The 21,772-nt window shown below is 37.5% G+C and overlaps 1 protein-coding gene and 1 long non-coding RNA gene across 4 annotated transcripts in view; one reads left to right on the forward strand and one right to left on the reverse strand.

The window, feature by feature from the left end:
- LOC128692408 (blastula protease 10) overlaps nucleotides 1–21,772 on the reverse strand; it is a 199,774-nt gene that overhangs the window by 104,053 nt on the left and 73,949 nt on the right. For both annotated transcript variants that reach the window (XM_070096297.1, XM_070096296.1), the window contains exon 2: nucleotides 8,239–8,899. In XM_070096297.1, coding sequence (XP_069952398.1) covers nucleotides 8,239–8,410 — 172 coding nt within the window. In that variant the 5' untranslated portion in view covers nucleotides 8,411–8,899. The remainder of the gene's footprint in view (nucleotides 1–8,238; nucleotides 8,900–21,772) is intronic.
- The window catches only part of LOC128692409 (uncharacterized), a 95,854-nt gene continuing 93,909 nt past the window's right edge, over nucleotides 19,828–21,772 (forward strand). For both annotated transcript variants that reach the window (XR_008407587.2, XR_008407586.2), the window contains exons 1-2: nucleotides 19,828–19,930; nucleotides 20,101–20,205. This is a non-coding gene — a long non-coding RNA (uncharacterized lncRNA). The remainder of the gene's footprint in view (nucleotides 19,931–20,100; nucleotides 20,206–21,772) is intronic.

Genomic DNA, 21,772 nt, shown 5'->3' on the forward strand with positions numbered 1-21,772 from the left:
CAAGTTGTTTGGTAATGATTTGATAATGATCCAGGATTGACCGAAACATCGTTTAAAGTTTTCACACCAGTGTGGATAAACTTGTGAAATGTTTCAGCCATTGGACTTTTATTCATCATGGCAATTATTTGTGAAAGCACTCTGGTCAGTGTTTGAGACACTACTACTAATTGCAGCAAACTCTCATCAGGTAATTCCACGAATTACAGTTAAGGCTTTCAATGTATATCATGCAGTTTGTAACCAGGTGTGTTTATCTGTATCCAGTGGTGGAAGAGAAGAAAAGTAGTAGATAGTATATTCTCAGTCAATGAAACATTTAAGCCGGTGCCTTTATTTCCGTGTGGTAACCTGTATATAGTATGTATAAGCAATACAGTGAAGGATAGAAGTCAAAATTCTGAAACTTAAAATTAGACAACGTTTTGATCCGTAAGGGAATGAAATAAATGATTGAGGGCGGGTTGAAACCATACCAAATAATGATTTTCAAATTGAGGGTTAGTTATAAACGAGAAAAACAATGTGGCCTTTGCTGGTGGGCGTAACACCGACAAGTATGAGGAGAAAGACATAAATATGCAGAACAAGCTGTTATTTAGGGGATGTTCCACTCTAAACATGACCTGGAAAAGCTCTATCTACAGCGAATCGTTGTCCAAGTTAAAAAAAAAAAATTCTGAACACTTGTGTTTTTGTCCACGGTATGACCTTTATAACGTCCGAAAAGTTTTGATATTTTGCATCACTGACCGAAAGGTCACCCCACCCTCATGAAACAAGCGTTTCTTATATCTTACGCTGTGCGCCATACCTTGACCAACTTTATAGCCTCCCTGGCTCTACTCTCCAGACGATGCTTCGCCTCGAATTATATCTTACTTATATGGGAAATCATTCACGCTTAAAGGAACACTACGCTATTGGGCATCCTTCATAGGTATGAGAGACCCTCTCTCTCTAATGTATGGAGACACTCTTTACACACATGGGAAAAAGCGTGAGTAGACAACAAGACCCGAAGGATAGGAATCACCAGAGACGAATAAAAATGAGAAGAATTTAAAATTATCTTTCACTGAAACCTAGTACTTAAAATCGCTGTCTATTTTCTTGTAAATTTCGATGTTTTTCAGTTTAAACCACTCATTTTATATTCAAAGATGATGTACTGGTTATGATTAACGCTGGCCAGTCAACCTATTGGAGTCATATAGAGGAAGAAGTCACCTAATTGCATGACATACGATACCGAATTAATCGGATATCTGGAGATAGTGATGGTTAATCAAGTACATCTGTTTTATGCTCTCTTAATCGTTTATTTGTTAGCATGAAAGTGAGTTTCATATCGTTATTATTCTTTGAAGTTATTGTTGGTGGCAGTGTTCGTTAATTGGACAGGAAACAGGACAAGTGTCTCCTGACGCTTATCATCCATTAAATAAACAGAGGATCACTGCCTAGTATTGTCTTTAGATGACGATGATGATGCCCTCATGAGGCTTCTGGTAATGAATGAGCATCTGGATAGAAGACTCGAGGTGTTTGAATTTATCATTCTATACAGGGAAAACTATCCGTCTCTCAGTTATAAAAGTAACACCAGGACGGGAGGATGAGAAAGCCAAAGCAAAGAAAAACAGCTTCGCCAATCTGACGATCCTCGACTATTATAATCCACCACCTCCGTGATCCATCACCATGATGATCCACCCTCTCCGTGATCCACCTCCATGCAAATCGTGAGGTACACTTCGTTATCTACATCTAACCATTTACGTGCCTAGCTTCCTCGATGACAAATCTCGTACATTTCTTAGCGAGCGGCGCCGCAGTAAACACAGAGCACTGAGGGGACGACCGCTACCTTTATGAGCCCAATAAATCATCGACTCCTTTTCCGCATGGTAGGTACTCAGCGTTAACAGAGTGTTGACCTTGAAGCTTCCTCGAAGGGAAGCAGGATCCAGGAGCCTAAACAGGAATCTCATGCCAAACTTTCTAAGAGCTCCTGAGAGGATCTAGGAACCTTAAGAGGAGTCTCATATAAAACTTTGTAAGGAAGTGCTTTTAACGGGACCCAGGAGCCTTAATAGGATTGATTGCCTCTCCTAACTTTAAAGGGAACTCCTCTCAATAGGAGCCACGAACCTTAGTGACCAGGTAGCGATTAGCAGACGATGGATCGACTCATTACTACTCCTGACACTGAATGGCCAACCTGGGTTTAGCGCTTCATTAAAAATAAACAACAACCTTAATTAAACAATAGCGCCACATCAAATCAAAGATGTACTTTCATATATACCTTCAACTCTTATACTTTTAGTATAATAGTTTTAACCTACTCCACTCGTCGTGATATATCATGTTGCGATGTATCACTTGGGTCAATATCCGAGTAGAAGTAAACGGTGTAAAATTCCGACAATATAAAAAAAAGAGACACGAAAACAGTATAATGCGATCCTTTAGCGACAACGTTTCGCCCACACATTGGGCTTTATCAGATCACATACATATCACATCTGTTTGTGATTTCATAAACTCACTCATTGGGCGAAACGTTATCAATAAAGGATCACATTATACTGTCTTTGCGTCTCTTTTTCCATCAATACCCGAGTATTGAGTTGTTTATTGCGTTGACGAATGCTGAAATCTCAGTTTGCTTTGAGTGATCTCACCGATTCAGAGGGAGAGCCATTCACTGTTTCTTTCTATATTTTTTAAGTTCTTTCTCCTAGTTTTTCACTGTAGTGTCGAGTTCCAGTGAGCTTATTAAATGAACATCAGGAAAATTACCGCTATGTGCAGATAACTTTTACCCGAAATATGGATACGTCAATCCCGCACTGAATATTTCCTTTCCATTGGCATTATGCTCAGGATTGAACTTCCAATAGGACTGTAGTTTCTAACACATTCAAAGCTATTTTTCCTTGGATACGATCGACAAGAACCCAATTTTCGCTCCCTAAGTTCTTTAGTTTCAGAGTGTTAGAGTACAGGGAGAACATTCATCACAAATTATATTTTTCATACCTAGTGAACCAATAGACACATAGCATATATAGAGAGCAATGAACTCGTCAACCTTTATACGCTGAGAGTTTAATCTCTCCTTAAGGTATGAAGGTACACTTATTGCTTAGTAACAAGACTGATTGTAACTTATTTACTAGTGCACAGTTAACGAGTCATAATCCTAACACGGTAACAGGCACAAAGTATATTGATAAATTAGACACATGTGCAACTCTTGGGTATCTTTATTGAGGAAACGTTTCGCAACACAGTGGCTTCATCAGTCCATACAAAGGAGAGGTGCAGCAGTCATAGGTGGTGTAACATTTGTTCAATGTTGAAGTAGGTCGTGCCCAAGAATTAGGCAAGCGAAGAATTCCCAAGTATTAAGATCCCAAGAAGTTGCAGTGTCTGATCTTGGGATCTTAATACTTGGGAATTCTTCGCTTGCCTAATTCTTGGGCACGACCTACTTCAACATTGAACAAATGTTACACCACCTATGACTGCTGCACCTCTCCTGCCAACGGTTTATAAGCTCCTTCTCAGCACGTATGCCGTATTCTATTCAAGATTGATGGACTGACCACATCGACTCAAGGTTGAGGGACTGATTACCTCATTCTCCTCCTGTTCTTCAAGATTCTCCTTTGTATGGACTGATGAAGCCACTGTGTGGCGAAACGTTTCCTCAATAAAGATACCCAAGAGTTGCACATGTGTCTAATTTATCAACATGTCGGTTCTCTGAACCATTCATCTACAAACAAAGTATATTAAATGAAAGGGATATCTCAAGGTATATACTACAATGAGAATTTTCTTGCATTCCTATGTGGTGAATCAAAATAGAATTTAGACAGACTGCGGCTTTAATGGCCCCCGTGCAGCGGAAAGGCCTTAGCCCTACCAAATCACCAGAGATGCAGTGAATCTGAAATGGCGTTCAATTTTTTTTTAGCTTTTAATTTTGCAAAGGGACTTTCCACACGCATTCTTAACACTACGGAGAGGTGAGGATAAACCATGGTTTCAGAACAAACTTTTACTTGTATAATGTTTTGCGTTATACAGAGCTTTACTCAAAAGTCTCTTCTGAAACCTGTGTCTTTTCTTCATAATTATCAACAGAGCGCCATTTGGATACATTTTACAGGGGAATGAGCAAAGTGGCAAAATTTTATGTCTTACTACCTCTTCTTCCCCTGCCTTCTTTCTCGCTGTGCAGTGTAGCATTTTAAATAAGGGAGAGTAGCATATATATTATAAACGTTCTTTGGCATTGTTGGCACAGTGGTGGTCACGTGTAAGTGAAGTCACCAGATCGATCCCCAGAAATCCTAACATAACCTGGGGTTATAGCTCTGATGGAAATATTGACGAAGTCTTATAAAAATCTTCAAGGTAAAAAAAGTTGACAGACAAATCAAGCTTTCATTTTGTCACGGTGCTATGGAAAGAATACATGTCAGTGACGAGTTCTCCCGAAAACGAGATAAACTCTATATCCAGTAAGACACCTGAAGAATTTTTGCTGTACTAAAGGCTTAAAAGCTTAAAATCCGAACCCCTCAAGGAAGGTTCCTTGACGCTGGTGAGGGGCTCTTGATCTAGGGAACTTAATCTGTGTTCCAGTTCCCTGAATTTAGCCTGAATACCTTCCACACCCTCCTCCCCCACAGATGCTGTATAATCCTACGGGTTTAGCGCTTCCCCTTGATAATAATAATAATAATTAAAATCCGAATGACCCATATCCAATCAGAGTAAATCAGATTTCATCCAAGTAAAAAAAAAAAAAAATACCGCAGCATAAACAGTAAGTCGAAATATTTCAGTAAGTATTATACTAAGTAAAGCAAGTAAACCATCTGCCATCTACTGCCATTAAGAACCTGTTAGTATGTTTGAGTTTCCAGTACAATATGCGATGAAATAATGTCGTGTGTAGTGTTATTTAACAGGAGCAGGAGATCAAGACTGATTCTATTTATAGGACCTAATTTGGAGTTGTATGTATACCTTATATATATATATATATATATATATATATATATATATATATATATATATATATATATATATATATATATATATATATATATATATACAGTATACAGTTTGAAAGTTAATATGCTTAATGTTTCTGTAAGATTGTATATAATATTGTAAACAAAATCGTTAAACCGCTAGTTTAGGAAAAGATTAAAAATATGAATGAAGAAGTTTGTTTTTGTGGGAAAGAAGAGATAGATGTTAATTTTGGGTTAGTACGATAACATATTGCTATATGAGGGTATCACAGCAGAACTTTGTAAGAGTGAGCAGGAGTAAGATGTAAGAGTGAGCAGGAGTAAGATGTAAGAGTGAGCATGAGTAAGATGTAAGAGTGAGCATGAGTAAGATGTAAGAGTGAGCATGAGTAAGATGTAAGAGTGAGCATGAGTAAGATGTAAGAGTGAGCATGAGTAAGATGTAAGAGTGAGCATGAGTAAGATGTAAGAGTGAGCAGGAGTAAGATGTAAGAGTGAGCATGAGTAAGATGTAAGAGTGAGCATGAGTAATATGTAAGAGTGAGCATGAGTAAGATGTAAGAGTGAGCATGAGTAAGATGTAAGAGTGAGCATGAGTAAGATGTAAGAGTGAGCATGAGTAATATGTAAGAGTGAGCATGAGTAAGATGTAAGAGTGAGCATGAGTAAGATGTAAGAGTGAGCATGAGTAAGATGTAAGAGTGAGCATGAGTAAGATGTAAGAGTGAGCATGAGTAAGATGTAAGAGTGAGCATGAGTAAGAAGAGAGAGTAAATGAGAATATAATAATAATCATTATTATTGTTGTAAAACATTCTTTTAGATGCTAATTATATCCATTTATTTTACAAATTAGTTTAAATTTCATAACAAAATATGCATTTAAAGTTATTCAAGCAGATAATGTTATTTACTAAGTATAATTAATTTTTACATAGAAAACAAATTTACACCAATTAGAACAAAATATGCAGGTGATTTAGGTGATCATGCTAATTATATGGTTTAATATTAGCTAAAGGATTTATCTGTTAATATACATATATAACATCCTAAATATTTAACATTCTGGCCATTTGTTTAGTGATTTATGTCTCATTAGCCATTATTTTAACATTCGTTACACCAGAGCATTTATGTAAATACTGCTAACCATTTTAAAATCTAGCACTCTCATTCTTCTTCCACTCCCCAGGGCCTAGTATACATCATTATTTACCTCTAGAGAGGTTCTAGTATTCATCATTCATTACCGTTACAAAGGATCTAGTATTCATCATTCATTACCTTTACAAAGGTTCTAGTATTCATCATTCATTACCTTTACAAGGATTCTAGTATTCATCATTCATTACCTTTACAAAGGTTCTAGTATTCATCATTCATTACCATTACAAAGGTTCTAGTACTCATCATTCATTACCTTTACAAAGGTTCTAGTATTCATCATTACCATTACAAAGGTTCTAGTATTCATCATTCATTACCGTTACAAAGGTTCTAGTATTCATCATTCATTACCTTTACAAAGGTTCTAGTATTCATCATTCATTACCTTTACAAAGGTTCTAGTATTCATCATTCATTACCATTACAAAGGTTCTAGTACTCATCATTCATTACCTTTACAAAGGTTCATTTCATCATTACCATTACAAAGTCTCTAGTATTCATCATTCATTACCTTTACAAAGGTTCTAGTATTCATCATTCATTACCTTTACAAAGGTTCTAGTATTCATCATTCATTACCTTTACAAAGGTTCTAGTATTCATCATTCATTACCATTACAAAGGTTCTAGTATTCATCATTCATTACCATTACAAAGGTTCTAGTATTCATCATTCATTACCATTACAAAGGTTCTAGTATTCATCATTCATTACCATTACAAAGGTTCTAGTATTCATCATTCATTACCATTACAAAGGTTCTAGTATTTATCATTCATTACCATTACAAAGGTTCTAGTATTTATCATTCATTAGTATTCATCATTCATTACATTACAAAGGTTCTAGTATTCATCATTCATTACATTACAAAGTTCTAGTCATCATTCATTACACAAAGGTTCTAGCATTCATCATTCATTACCATTACAAAGGTTCTAGTATTCATCATTTATTACCATTACAAAGGTTCTAGCATTCATCATTTATTACCATTACAAAGGGTCTAGTATTCATCATTCATTACCATTACAAAGGGTCTAGTATTCATCATTCATTACCTTTACAAAGGTTCTAGTATTCATCATTCATTACCATTACAAAGGTTCTAGTATTCATCATTCATTACCATTACAAAGGTTCTAGTATTCATCATTCATTACCTTTACAAAGGTTCTAGTATTCATCATTCATTACCTTTACAAAGGTTCTAGTATTCATCATTCATTACCATTACAAAGGTTCTAGCATTCATCATTCATTACCTTTACAAGGATTCTAGTATTCATCATTCATTACCTTTACAAAGGTTCTAGTATTCATCATTCATTACCATTACAAAGGTTCTAGCATTCATCATTCATTACCTTTACAAGGATTCTAGTATTCATCATTCATTACCTTTACAAAGGTTCTAGTATTCATCATTCATTACCATTACAAAGGTTCTAGCATTCATCATTCATTACCACTTGACAGGCTTTAGTATTCATCATCAAACACTATGCAAAGCAATAAATAAATACAAAACTCAGCCTGCTATTAATTCCACTTCTCGACTCACTTTTTTTCTCTCACACATGCAACTTTCTCACGCATGCAGCTTTTTCACACATGCAACTTTCTCACACACGCAGCTGTCTCACACATGCAACTTTCTCACACTTACAGCTTTCTCACACATCCAACTTTCTCACACATCCAAATTTTTCACACATGCAGCTTTCTCATACATGCAGTTTTCTCACATATGCATCTTTCTCACTCATCCAGTTTTCTCACACATGCAACTTTTCACACATGCAACTTTTCACACATGCAACTTTTTCACACATGCAGCTTTCTCACGCATGCAACTTAGGCGCAATGCCTAGATGACACAATATGAATTCCATGGGGAATGAGAGATAACTAGATTTGATCTGAGCAAAGGGAGGGGTATCCCTAGTTCTTCACTAGCGTCAAGCATAATGGGCGAAAGCAAGTTCAGAGGAGACTTACCTGACTGGCAGGCGAGTGTTGTGGCAGCCAAACAGAGTAAGACGATCAACAGTGCTGCGCTGCGAAAGACGGCTGTGACTGACCGCTTGCGCACTCTTCCTTTGCTAGTTCCTCGTGTCATCTTTGCTTCCGTGTACCACATTGGATTATCGGTTCTCTCCGTTTTATGCATCGTTAAACGTTTGTTATCTGTTCTGTTTATCCTATCGATTCTCTATTGTTCAGAGCTGCTGCATATTTTTTTCCACGACACAAGTATATCAACACCCAACTGGGATGTGGAACATAGTGACCTGAGACTCTGATTTCAGTATTTTCCAGTGAAAGAAGAGAATTTCAACATAAGTTCCGGCAAAATAGTCACTCGTACCACCAACAAGTTATCATGATTCTCAAAAGCCCCAACGAGGCCTCTGACGCATTCCCCGGTTCATCGTTATCTCTCGCATCTCTACCACAGCGGCACAGTTATAACTAGAGATATTGGCTCTGGTCTTGGCTCTAAAGTGACTGCTCGTATAGATGCTGCAGTTGTTCCTGCCGGAGACACTGAAGTGAAGCTGAGGATCTTACCCAGGCGGCATAGGATGAGACGAGGCGAGTGAATATTCCATTCTAGCAGCAACATTCGGGACGAATTTCCTCTGTATAGCACGCACACCTAGGAACGAAGAAAAGTAGAGTATTATTATTATTATTATTATTATTATTATTATTATTATTATTATTATTATTATTATTATTATTATTATTTGCAGGCGCTAAACCCACTAGCGTCATTCAGAGATGGAGGAGGGGGATGGTAGCCCCAATTTCTCGAATCATAAGCATTTACATCAGAATTTAGGTACCTAGGTACCTTACCTTGAAGGAAAAATATGTTTAGGTCAGCCGTGAAGTCAAAAGCTTAGGAAATCGTAACAATTCTATCATCAATACCTTCTTCAAATTAATTTCGTACCCTATATTTCATACCCATAATTTTTATATGAAAACTTTTTGTGATACTATAATACAGTTAAGTCTATCAGTAAAAAAATAATTTCTTTATAATTAATCACATTTTTCAGTGTATATATTATGATGCTAACACATCATATCAACTCTGTGGGTATCAGCAGACCAGTTCAAGAGAAATGAGTAATTGTATGATTAGAGAAGACAGGAGAACCCGTCACGTATTCTAGGAGATACTGTATGTTCTTACGGAAGAAAGTTCCTGCCCTTACTAAAGGAATTGTCTAAATAGGAATCACATGTTGGTTCACAAGATGGTTCACTTGAGAAATGGTTCCAAGAGATACTGCATGATCAAAACAAGAAGGATCATTCACTCACTTGAAGAACAGAATTGCCTCAAAAAGTGAAGTGTAAATTTGTTTGAAAACAAAGACAAGAAAATTTAATAGAGAAAAATGCTTCTTTTTTTCTAATATTTAGATAAAAAAAAAGTTCTCAAAACTCATAAGCATTTTTAAAACTCTTCTACAAGAACAATTATTAACCAACTTCAACATTAATTTACTACAATCAGACATTTTACAATTAATGTTTTTAAGCTGAACCCCCACAATCTAAGTAGATTGTATTAGAGAGGGCAAATGCTTAACTACCTAGTTTTTCCTAAAGTTATGAGAACTTTGCATCAGACATTGCAAGAAGAGATTCGTACTAGGTTTGTTGGGAGAACTGCAGCCTTAACAGTAATGGTATTCTCAACAAACATGACAGGTGTGCAAGTTCATGGTAGGTTCGTATGAAGAGAAGTAGTCCATAGCCCCTATCAGCAGCTGAATGCATATCTACCAATTTCACAAGTCGTATGATCTTATGGAGGCAATAAAATAGCAAACGGAATCTTGTAGCTCACCACATGTAGCAGGTAAATTCCCCCCCGACCTTCTCAAGTAAGTGAATGGACGATCCACTAACCTAGAAGCTCAAGGCATCAAAAAGGCATTGGTCAGTCTGCTACTGTTTGTAACTTTCTTTTTAACTGTGTCGGAGATAGGCAAACAGTTACTAGTCTCATCTATATTTACATCTGCTACAAGTTTTTCCAGAGCTAATAATTTTTATTCTCTTTCCTTCCTTTCCCGCTAAGGCAAGAAACGCTTAAGCTGATACAATGAAAACTCTACTGAGAGTAGGAAATTTAGAACTCTGGCTATCCTAAAAACTTAAGGTTAAATAATTGTATCGATAAGAATAATTACCATCAAAAATAAAAGTTTCTCCCACAGATGTTGCCACAACACCAGCACCTACGAAGGAGAGCCAGTAACGTCATCATTATTACCACCAGTGGCCCTAACCTACAGGGACAATTTTTGTTTTCAAGAGTTAGACGCTCAAAAAGCGATAGTTTTCGCTGGCTCTGAGGGAAGGGGATGCAAAAAGGAGTACGATTTCAGCTTATTCTTATTAAAGAGATGGTTCATCAAGTTCTTGATAATGCTACAAAGATCCTTCTGCATGAGGTGACAAAGTTCGTCAGCCACTGTATTATTGTCTTATGCTTAACGAAATTTAATATTCGTCTTTATGAAAGAAATCAAACCAACTGCTGATAGCCAAAGCGGCTATCAGACGTATACCTTGAGACGCTGTTGTGATACTTCAACCAAATGAGGTTAGTTTTGAGATTTCTCAAGGTCATGAAGCAGTTGCTCAGATATCAAGGGCGTACATCACTGGCCTACAGGATAAACAGATTAAAAATCAGATTCCAGCAATGCAATAATTAATCTAATAAAAAATAGATGTGATTTTGTGATCTGTGTGAATCCTACGCCCCCAGGCTCTTCTTCGTTTCGGCAGGAAACAGTAAAGGTTCATCAATGCATTTTAGGAAAGACAAGTTGCTTCTGTGAAGGGTTTCCAGCAGAAAACCCCTATAGCTACGTTTCTCGTTTACGTATCGTTAAATTATCAGCAGGTCAGCGAACTCAGCATATGTTTCTTGGGTGACTACACTCTTACTGGTACGAACAGTTCCTGGTAACGAATCTCTTACTAAGGAAGCGACAGAATATGGTAACGGAACCAGTTTTCAACCCTTCCACACGTGAAATTATCTATTTCTCCGACTTTTGCATATGTTCTACCTGAAGCCTCATCCATCACACTCATTAATAACAGTCACACTCTGAACAATTTTGGGTTCTAGGTTCTATGCCCCATTTCTCGAGAAATCATTAAAGAACCTGAAGAGGCTGGAACAGAGAATAAGTGATTAAGCTGTACACTATCTCTTGTGGATTTTCACAAACTGCCTGAACATATTCAGGCTGACGTATTTCCCAGAGTGTTAAACTTCCTTACATAATCCAAAACTCCAGAAGTCGATACTTAATATATTAACTTATTATTTTCATAAAGAACTACCAATAGGATTAGAAAGAAAAATGCCAGGTTAATTTAGAAGGTAAAGCGACACTGTGTTGCAGAGCAAATTTTTATTCTGTTCTCGTTTCGCTCAGTGATGCACTTCATCAAGTCATTCTTGTCCGCACCATTTGCCAGTCATATCAGTACACACAGCAACGCAGATAACATTGCCTGTTGCCTCTAGGGAGAGAGAGAGAGAGAGAGAGAGAGAGAGAGAGAGAGAGAGAGAGAGAGAGAGAGAGAGAGAGAGAGACAGACAGACAGACAGACAGACAGACAGACAGACAGACAGAGACAGACGGACAGATAGAGAGTCTCGTTCAGTTTGTTGAGATTCACAATTCCGAATGTTGTAAAATAGCAATTCAGCTAGAAACGCTAACAAGAGTTTCCCCTGATATAATGTTCATCCACTATCACAACATTGCCTTATATCTAGTCAGTTTTTCACTAAAGTGACTTTGTTTCCCTTGCGATCGCTTTTGAATTCATCCTGAAATGATGCTGGTACTGTACACAGTTCGTACTGAAGCACTTGCCAAAGGCCGATATCTGCTGCGAAATGCAAAAAATATATATTATTGATGACTTCTAAGTCATACCCTATTATCTCTAACTTATAATCCTTTCTTTAAAGTCGAAGTATTTTGTCAGGAAAACTATAAGGCAAGTTTTAAAAGGATAGTGAGAACTCTCCAGTTGTCAAATCAACAGCCACATTAACATTTGTATCAGCAACTATGATATTGTGATATTATAACAGATGGTCAGATGTAAGAAAATGTAAGTTAAAAGGTCGCCAGGTATAAGGGAACGTCGTCTTCCCAGATATAAATATTCAGGGAGCCGCCCTTTCATTATTATGAAAAGAAATGCAAAATAATAACGAGATCAAAAATAATCAAAGCGGGAATGTAAGATAAAAATTTAAAAGGATGTCCTTATTATCTCATAAATAATAATGATAAAAAGAACAAACTCTCCATATATAAAGCACGATAACATGACATATCATAAGGCACAAGAAAACCAATATGTAACCCTTACTACTTGGTAGTAAGGGATGTTACTTCAAGGATCATGCAGGTCCTATGATGTTTGCCACAAACTCGGCAAATGGTATGACAGTTTGGGTTTCTTGAATTTGCGGTGCAGTGCTGGATACTGCTGCACGTGTTTGTGGAGGCGTGTGTGTATGGGTGTTTGTGTATGGCGTGTTCTCGTTGTCGTAGGAGTGCTTGCGTGGGCGTGTGTGTGTGTGTGTGCTTTAGTGCCGCTCTTATCCATCATTTTTGTCAACAGACAAACGTTAAAATAAAAATCATTTCCACATATACAGCATCTCTGAATATAATGTCATGTGTCGCGTTGATTGTGTTAAAGAATGGCAACTAATTTATATATATAGTACGAAGCCTCAAGTGATTGTCACTTACCACTTGGCCACACAAGGTCTTTGGAGGGCATTAGGAAAAAAAAAATCAGTGTGTTTGGTTTAAAGTTTAGCGACAATGCGTGCACCATTAAAACTAATTCACCTGTACACTAAAAACTGTCAGTTCTTTAATCCATAAAGCAGTGATGAAAGTAAACTCTCAGTTTATATACACTAAGAGATATTCATCTCTCTGTATACATGAAGTGAAGGATATACATCTCTTGGGTTATACATGCCGAGAGATGTGCTCCTTCAAGTGCATATATGCTGAGGTATATACAACTCTCGGTGTATATAAACTGAAAAATAGTGACATCTCAGTATATATACAAAGAGACATGTACACTACTCAGTGTAAATACCCAGTGAGTGAAAACATCTTTCAAGGCCTTGATTTCCGTCAACAATTTTCCTACTGTTTGGGTTTGGCCAGCGCATGTAACGATTCGTTACAACGAATGTGATTGTCCACGATTTCTTTGCCCAATATATCAGTATTCTTTCCTGTGGCGCTTGTCATTTAAACGCAACAGGAGAATAAATTAGAGTTAGCCGGGCAACCTGCAGAGAGAGACACAAAACACACAATTAAATGAGTGCACGAGACAAGCAGACTTTGGCACGACCTGTTCTGGAGAGCAAAAACTCTAGCACACACACTAGAACCGCACACCGCCTCGACCTGCTCTGGCGAGTAGAAAACCTGGCAGACTCACCAGACACGACGACTGCCACGACCTGCTCTGACGATGAAAATTCTAGGCAGACACATTAGGCATGCACGCTATCACTACCTACTCTGGCGAGTAAAATCCCTGGCAGACACACCAGAGACGACGACTGCCACGACCTATTCTGGCGAGAAAAAAAAAGAAACCCTGGTAGACTCACTAGAATCGACCACTGCCACAATCTGTTCTGGAGTGCAAAAACCTTGGCAGAGACACTAGAGACGCACACTGCATCAAGAATGAATCCCAAGCATCAGTGAGCCAGTGCAGAGTCACCCCAGAGCTTCAAACTCAGTGTAAAAATATATCTTTAACCTATAAATTCTTTGAAAGAAATGACTGACGGACAACATAAGCATTTCTGACGAGGTAGAGTTTTTTTTTTTTTTTTTTTTTTTTAGCAAGCACTGGCATGATAGCTAGCAGAGAGGAATTGATTATCACAAGCTCACATAATCAAGGATATGACTCAGAGTTTCCTTTGCATGATATGTGAGTTTTTGTCGTCATTCATTAGGGATCTTGTATGCAAATAAGGTATCATTTGACATTTATTATTTTGACTTTCTAATTGTTTATTCTTTTGGTAGTGGTGTAAGTCATAGATATCCTGTGAACTATTGCTTCGAACCTCGTCTAACAAACATGAAATACAAAACGTTTTCTATTTATTTAATTGAAAAATAAACGAGAAAAACATTGCTTCAGGCACTTTAGAAAAATACATGTAAACAAGCCACAATACTTGGCTAGAACGATTTACAACCCACAAACTGGCAATGAAAATTAGAAGTCGTTTAGTTTTCATTTTTAATTTGTTGTATTTTTTCTGCATCTAATGTATATATAAACATCTATCTGACGTAGCAGAACTAGGAAGTTGAGTTCTAGGTCAGCCAGCTCTACATTCCCAAGCAAGTAAAAGTGTATTCTGTACACACAACAAAGTACAAGGATGTGAATCCTCTCTCTTCAGAAACTAATGATACTATTTCCGGCTGTTTTATCGTTATTAATTTTATTTGGTAATATTTTTGAGTAGCTCAAGTCCAGACGCTAGTTTAACAGCTGTCGTTTAGTATCAGAAAAATACACAATATGGTTAAAATGTCAGGGTCATTTATAATGTAACGATGACCATGATTCTTCTCAATGTGCTACTGATTACACTCCTCTGTTCTCTACATAGCTTGACTCTGCTTCAGTATGAAGTTATAATCAATCCTTTTTTTTCTGGATTATTATTTTTAATAGTAATTGCATATAGGTTACCATAATGATGAATGTTGGGAGGCATACTTATTATTTTCGATACTTTTTGTTGATATACTGATAAACTCTTATTAAAACTACAGTGCAAAGACTATTGTAATTTACTTTCAAAGTAAATTTTAAGGGAGATGATTAATGATGCAAAAATCATTATATTCATGGGAAAAAGCTAAGCCCTTAAGGTCATAAGGCTCCTGGAGAACAGGAGGCAATTAGATTCGATCAAAGGAAAGAGATAGCTTTAATTACTTTCATCAAGAGCCCTTCACTTGGAACAGTGCTAAAGCGAATTGAAGAAAAAAACAAAGACACAACAGGGGGCCCAGTACAACTAGTGTCACCCTGAGCAGTCCACGGAGACTTCGTCACCCCACTTTTAAAAATAGTCAACCAACAGTCCAACGCTGTTTTGTGTCAATAAATTTACCTTTGTGGAGAAACAACACACGAGACTTCAACTGGAATGGTACTATGTAAATACTGACAAGATGGAACAAATGACACTTAGATACAGCGGATACGTATACTGTAAACGTTTCACCCATGCAGGTGCTAAATTAGCAAGCTTGATTAAGCCACGGAGCGATATGTTGTGGCTAATATAGGTATCCACAGCATTTGAAATCGATTTCTGACAGAGGAAGTTAGCTAAAGTCACACCAGACATAGTGACCTTCCTGCCCGGCCACTATTCCTCCTCAACGGGAAAATATCTCATTTTCGACACAGATAAAACTATAAACTATCTGTAAGTGGCTCTGAACTGTAGAAATCACTCGTTGGAAGACTAATGACAAATATTATATTCATGGGGAAGTAATATACTCGTAAGGACCATTCATCATCTGGGGAATGGAAGGTAATCAAGTTTGAGCAGATCAAGAGCTCTTCACCAGGGAAGACCAACTACTAAAACTGTTGTATTCCAATGAAGACAGACATGGTAGAGAGTTTTATTTGCATCCATCTAAGCCGGAGGCTTCCTAACAGTCGTTGCCATGCACTGTTAATTAGTATTTGTTCTTCCCGTTCGCTTGCCATACTTCTGAAATCTTAAACAATGACTGATGAACAGATCGTGTTCCATAGAACTCAGGTGTAGCTGCGCTGTCTCCTGCTTCACGTTTATAAATAGATAGCGAAAACAATGATGAAAAAGTGAGAGGGTGCAAGGCTTGGTGATGTACCCAAGGTCAGTTTGCGATGTGCAACTTCTACAAGGTTCTCCGCCCTTCCCTAGCTCTCTAACCCCTTCCTCCTCCCCCTTCCCCTCCTAGCTCCCTACCTCTTTCCATTCTAGCTCTTTAACCCCTTTCTCCTCCTTCCATCCTAGCTTCCTCACCCCTTTTCTTTCTAGCTCTCTAGCTTGATTCCTCTCCCCTTGCGCTACCTCTCTAACCCTTTCCCCTTCCTCTAACTCTCTAACCCCCTTCCTAGTCCCCTAGCTCTATAGTCCCTACCCCTCTCAACCTCCCATTAACTCCTCATCTCTTTCCGTTCATGCTACCGTCTCCCACACTGTCTTTGAGATATTCTCAGCCATAAATGTTCCTGCACATACTTCAAGATTACAGTCAAGCTATTCAGTTTAGATATTTTAAGCTTATTGAAGCATCCTACAGCTTCAATTTCCTAAATCTAAATAACTAGCATTCCCTAGGCACTTACTGTAATTGTACTGTAAAAGACTAAATTAATAATAATAATAATAATAATAATAATAATAATAATAATAATGAAAATTAATAGGATGAACAAAAGATTTTTCTCACTATTGTACCCGTAGAGAGCCACTAAGCCCACAGGGGATATATAGCTTCTGTGTTAATGGAGGGTAATCAGCTTTGATTCAAGGGGAGTGTAACTCCAATTCCTTGGATCATAGATCCATTTACCAGCATCAATACACCCTCCCCCTTTGAAGGAAGAATGAGGATCAAAATCGCATCATTAAAAATGTTACAAGCGAGATAAACAAGGATTCTGTTTTTTTGTCAAAGCCTATCAGGGGGGTAAGCCATGGATTGGCCTATATATCAGTGGCTTATATTGCATTATATGTTTTATTCACATACTGTCGGTGCACTCTACCATTGTATTATCAAGGTCTGATAAATCCCGAGGCAAACAGCTACCGACTTTTATAAAAAAAAGTTTACCTAATCAAAAGTTTTGTCCCCTAGTAAGTAATCTTCAAGAAACAACACTAGTAGCATTGACTAGGTATTAAAATTTTTGGATGGGGTGGTTTATTACCAACAGTTATGAAGACAAAAACTCCAAGATGTAAAGCTTGCTTGATAAAGCTCTATATGGAGTCAAATGTTATCCCAATAAAAGCTTATTCTTCAACTTTTACGTATCCCATTAAATTTATTAACAAATAAACAAGGTGGAGCCCTCTTATGAAACGGGGCGTAATGATCAGAGTAGTCACAGGCAACCTACTGTAAATTTTTATTACCCGTGTCAGTCTGTGTAAACAAAGCGACCCGGCAGTATCGACAAGAACGTTCAGCTTGGTGGTCGAAACACAGAACTGGAGATTTTTTAATTACGAATGACAATAGCTATTATTGTTGTTAGATACGAGCGAAGGGTACTTAGAAGAAGGAGTGCCGATAAATAAATGTATTGAAAAGACAGCGCAGAGCGTCAAGCACCTTTGAGCGAAAATTTGTCTTAATGAAGGTCTCCTATCGCTTTAAGTTATGCAGGTAAAGGGTTGTTTTAATGGTTCATTGAAACGTAAAATTCGTGACATTACAGCACAAAAAAAAAGTTCTTCAATGAGGCAATTATTTCTGTGGCAATAAAGAAGCGCAGTACATGAAGCTAAATTATTTATTTTATTTACATCTAACTTACAAATTGGAAATAATTTTTAGATCACGTTTCGGTACTTTCTGAACCATTATCAGGTTGTTATTTCACTCGTCAATGTTTTTTTTTCTTTCATATTTATTACATAATATTCTCAGACATATCAGGAAGGTGAGGGGGAAGGATTATCTTAGAAAAGGTTATGTATTTATAAAATAAAGTGAATAAATGTGAGGCACTGTGTAAGCTTTCACTAATTTAGCTTGGAAATCGTGCGCCACCACATTATGATACATATTTTCTATAAAGCTGTGAACTATAATTTGAACCACAAAGCTATTTAATGTAAATATACCTGTACCCATATCAGTAGCATGACCCTAGTATGACCCTAGTAATGACCCTAATATGACCCTAGTAATGACCCTAGTATGACCCTAGTAATGACCCTAGTATGACCCTAGTAATGACCCTAATATGACCCTAGTAATGACCCTAGTATGACCCTAGTAATGACCCTAGTAATGACCCTAGTATGACCCTAGTAATTTTAGAGCTTTTTGCTAATAATAATAATAATAATAATAATAATAATAATAATAATACATATCTGTTTATTCATGTTACACTTGAAAAGTTATTATTTATATATTTTTTCTGCATTCTCTCTAGTCTACTGGATGTCTTGTCGACTTCGAAGAGGGAAATAAAGCATTAGGCTTCTCTTTTGGACTTATTGAATATTAATATTGAGAAAATCAGTATTGTTACGCTACATCACATTGTATATTCAGCTGAAGTCTCAGTCCAGTTGAAGAGGACATGTCAACTGACGTTATGATTGTTTCATTGTCTACGTTATATGTTTATTTAATATATTTATTTTCACGTCGTGAAATGATCAGAATAGCCATGTTATTTAAGTTTGGTCACCTAGTCTTTACAAGATCTTCTCATTAATATACTGAATTATCTCTTCAATTGTTTTCAATATATCGTTCTCCCGAAGCATTGTAATTCCAACGATGTAAAGCAGGGAAGCTTTATCGTGTATAAAATCAGGTAAATGTAGCTCGAAAACTCAAGTCTATGGATACTTCACTGAGACTGCCTTGATGCTGGTGCAGGCTCTTGATCCGAGTAACTGCAGCCACTTTTTCGTTCTTAAGATCGTACCTCATAGCCTCTCGTTCCCCAGGCTCTGTATGACTGTATGACTAAAAATAATAATACTAAAACTAATAACAGTAATCCATTTCTTTATCGGACGTTCCCTATACCTTTCATCCACCTCAGATTTAAACACACTTGATCTTGCTTCATTCTCTCTACAAGACGACCTTAACAACCCATCTTCCGATATGTGAATTATACCTGGATGATTAATGATTGTAACAGCGGATATCATCAGCCAAAGTATGGCATTAAACAGCAGTAATGGCAAGAAACAGCAGCAACAACATTACTCAGATACAAGCCACACCAGTCTCAGCAAGATAATTAACCACACCGACGACAACCACTTCTGACAGGAATGAAGATTTTTTGAGCGCGTCTGACTCTAACTCAGGGGCGGGTAAAATACGTCTCGCCAAGAAATCCTATCCGGCTTCAACTGGGTCTAGGAATCTGGGAAAATTTAGTATTTTCATTATACGTATGTAATTATTCATATTGAAATACGTCTTAATCAGGAGCGGGTGTTTGTTATTTCTAGCAGCAAGACCTGGCAAGGTTAGACAAGCCTAATTTAAACCACCGAGACTCGTTTCAAGAGTCTCATTTCAAGAGCCTTTCATTTACTCCTCACTGTTAATTCCGGGGTGAGTACATGTCAGCGCCACCTATGTTCCAGCGTTTGCACCCTCTAGCGCCCGCCTGGTAGACCGAGAATTGCCAGTCTTTATCTTCTTGGATTCTTTGTTTACTTCTTGTCCAGGAGGCTATGGGTCACGTTACCTACCATGCCGGCGTAAGTTTTGGTGTCCCTAAAAATCCACAACAACAACAACAAGCTAACTTGTCTCACCTAGCAACTGTAAGTATCTGCTCTTGTGTGGGCTTGTTTTGTTTTCCTACCAAGTTACGTGGATTTTTTCTCGTGCTGTGCACCAGCACTTACTTCATTCTGATCCTAAAGTAAAGACTATTGCTTTTATTAACCACTTTTCGTGTGACCGGCTCCTTTAGGTGTTTTTCTCATTTCAGTTCTAGCCAAATTTTTGTGCCTCGCGAGACTAAGGTGGTGATGTGGCCTACCAGTCACAGTAACTGCCTCCCATGCTCGACCTCACGGCAGCCAGAACACCGAAGGTATTTATAGTATTATTATTTTAGTTTTTTTTTTATTAATCACTTGAAATGCTCGTCTTTGAAAAGTTCCTTATCAACTTTTTGAAGGTTTAAGGATTACGATCAAGAGAAACAGAATAACTCCTTATTCTCATGACGTAAAGCTTAACATTGACTGAAATGTCAGATTAAAGATTTGCTGTGCAGTCTGTCTCGTTACTATCATATTTATAGTTACCATTTGTCAGTCAAACCATTAATGATTTACAAGAAATAAGAACACAAGCTAAGAATACGATTTTTAGTTAAACTTAGGAAATTATAACAGGGACCTTCATCAAGGTACTCAATCAGCAGTCCAAATAATCACTGTATATTTCGACCTATTTATTATTAATAGTAGCAGTAGTAGTAGTAATAGTAGAAGCAGTAATAGTCATGGAAAGCGTTAAATCATTAGGGGCAATATCGCAACTGGGATTAGGAGGTAATCAGATTCGATTCGAGGCAGGAGAGGAAACTTCCCACTCCTCAGAACAAGAACCCTTTATCAGCATCAAGGCACCCCTTCTCCATATCTGTCCCTTGAAAAGTTCGCTTCAAGAGATTGGCCCACAGCATTTAAAGTTTGCTAATATGCTGGTCAGGTAACTAATTCCGCATAATATTCACATTTACCTAATTGTCTTGGCTACATAGTTCATCTTTGCTTCACATATTACATATTAACTCGTCATTGATAGTTGTTCCCCTCAGATATCTCTTTAAGTACACACTTCTTAATGATCACCCAATAATATATTCACTTTCTTCCCCCTACTTCTATATATCTCTTTTTTTACAAGGTTGTGCAAGGATAGGTTTAGGGTTCCTAACTTTATTTATAAGCTAAGTGCTGTTACCTACATCAGTTCATTTGAAAGCCTTTTTAATGTTAAAGAGATGAAGTTGGAGCCATCTGTGGGCCAGCGATTTCATTTGTTCAACTGACTTTAATTTCGATGATGTCGGAAGAAGTGACGTCCTTGAGAAGGCTACAGCCAGAGTGTAGTTGCTGTTTGCTGCCCGTTTTGTTGTGTAGTAGCTCACTTCTCACTATCCTCGGAGTGTCCTCTCCCTCTCCCTCTCCCTCTCCCTCTCCCTCTCCCTCTCTCTCTCTCTCTCTCTCTCTCTCTCTCTCTCTCTCTCTCTCATCTAAATATGTCAAATTATGGTTGACAGAATATTCATGTCACTGCCCTGCACACAGGGATGAATTATGGGCTCCTGTCACTTGGAGACAGGCGGATAGCAATATTTTTTCTATTAATTCATTCCAGTGTTTCACAAACAATGGACTGCGACCCTCATGGGAGCCATGAGCAGTAAACCTTGGAAATAAAATGCCAATCGGTCGTCTGGTAAGTGTGGCTAAAAAACACTGCCTACGCCTTTTGTAAAATACGTGTAATTACTAATTAATTCTTATCTATTTATCTATGTACCATCACTTAATAGCTCTCCTTAAACTTTTTTCCACGCCGAAAAATCAGGTTTTGCTGAATACATTCATCTTTTTGTTTTTCAATTATTTCCTCAGTTTCGCTCT

Source organism: Cherax quadricarinatus, chromosome 53, assembly GCF_038502225.1.
Source record: "Cherax quadricarinatus isolate ZL_2023a chromosome 53, ASM3850222v1, whole genome shotgun sequence".
NCBI classification, from domain to species: domain Eukaryota; kingdom Metazoa; phylum Arthropoda; class Malacostraca; order Decapoda; family Parastacidae; genus Cherax; species Cherax quadricarinatus.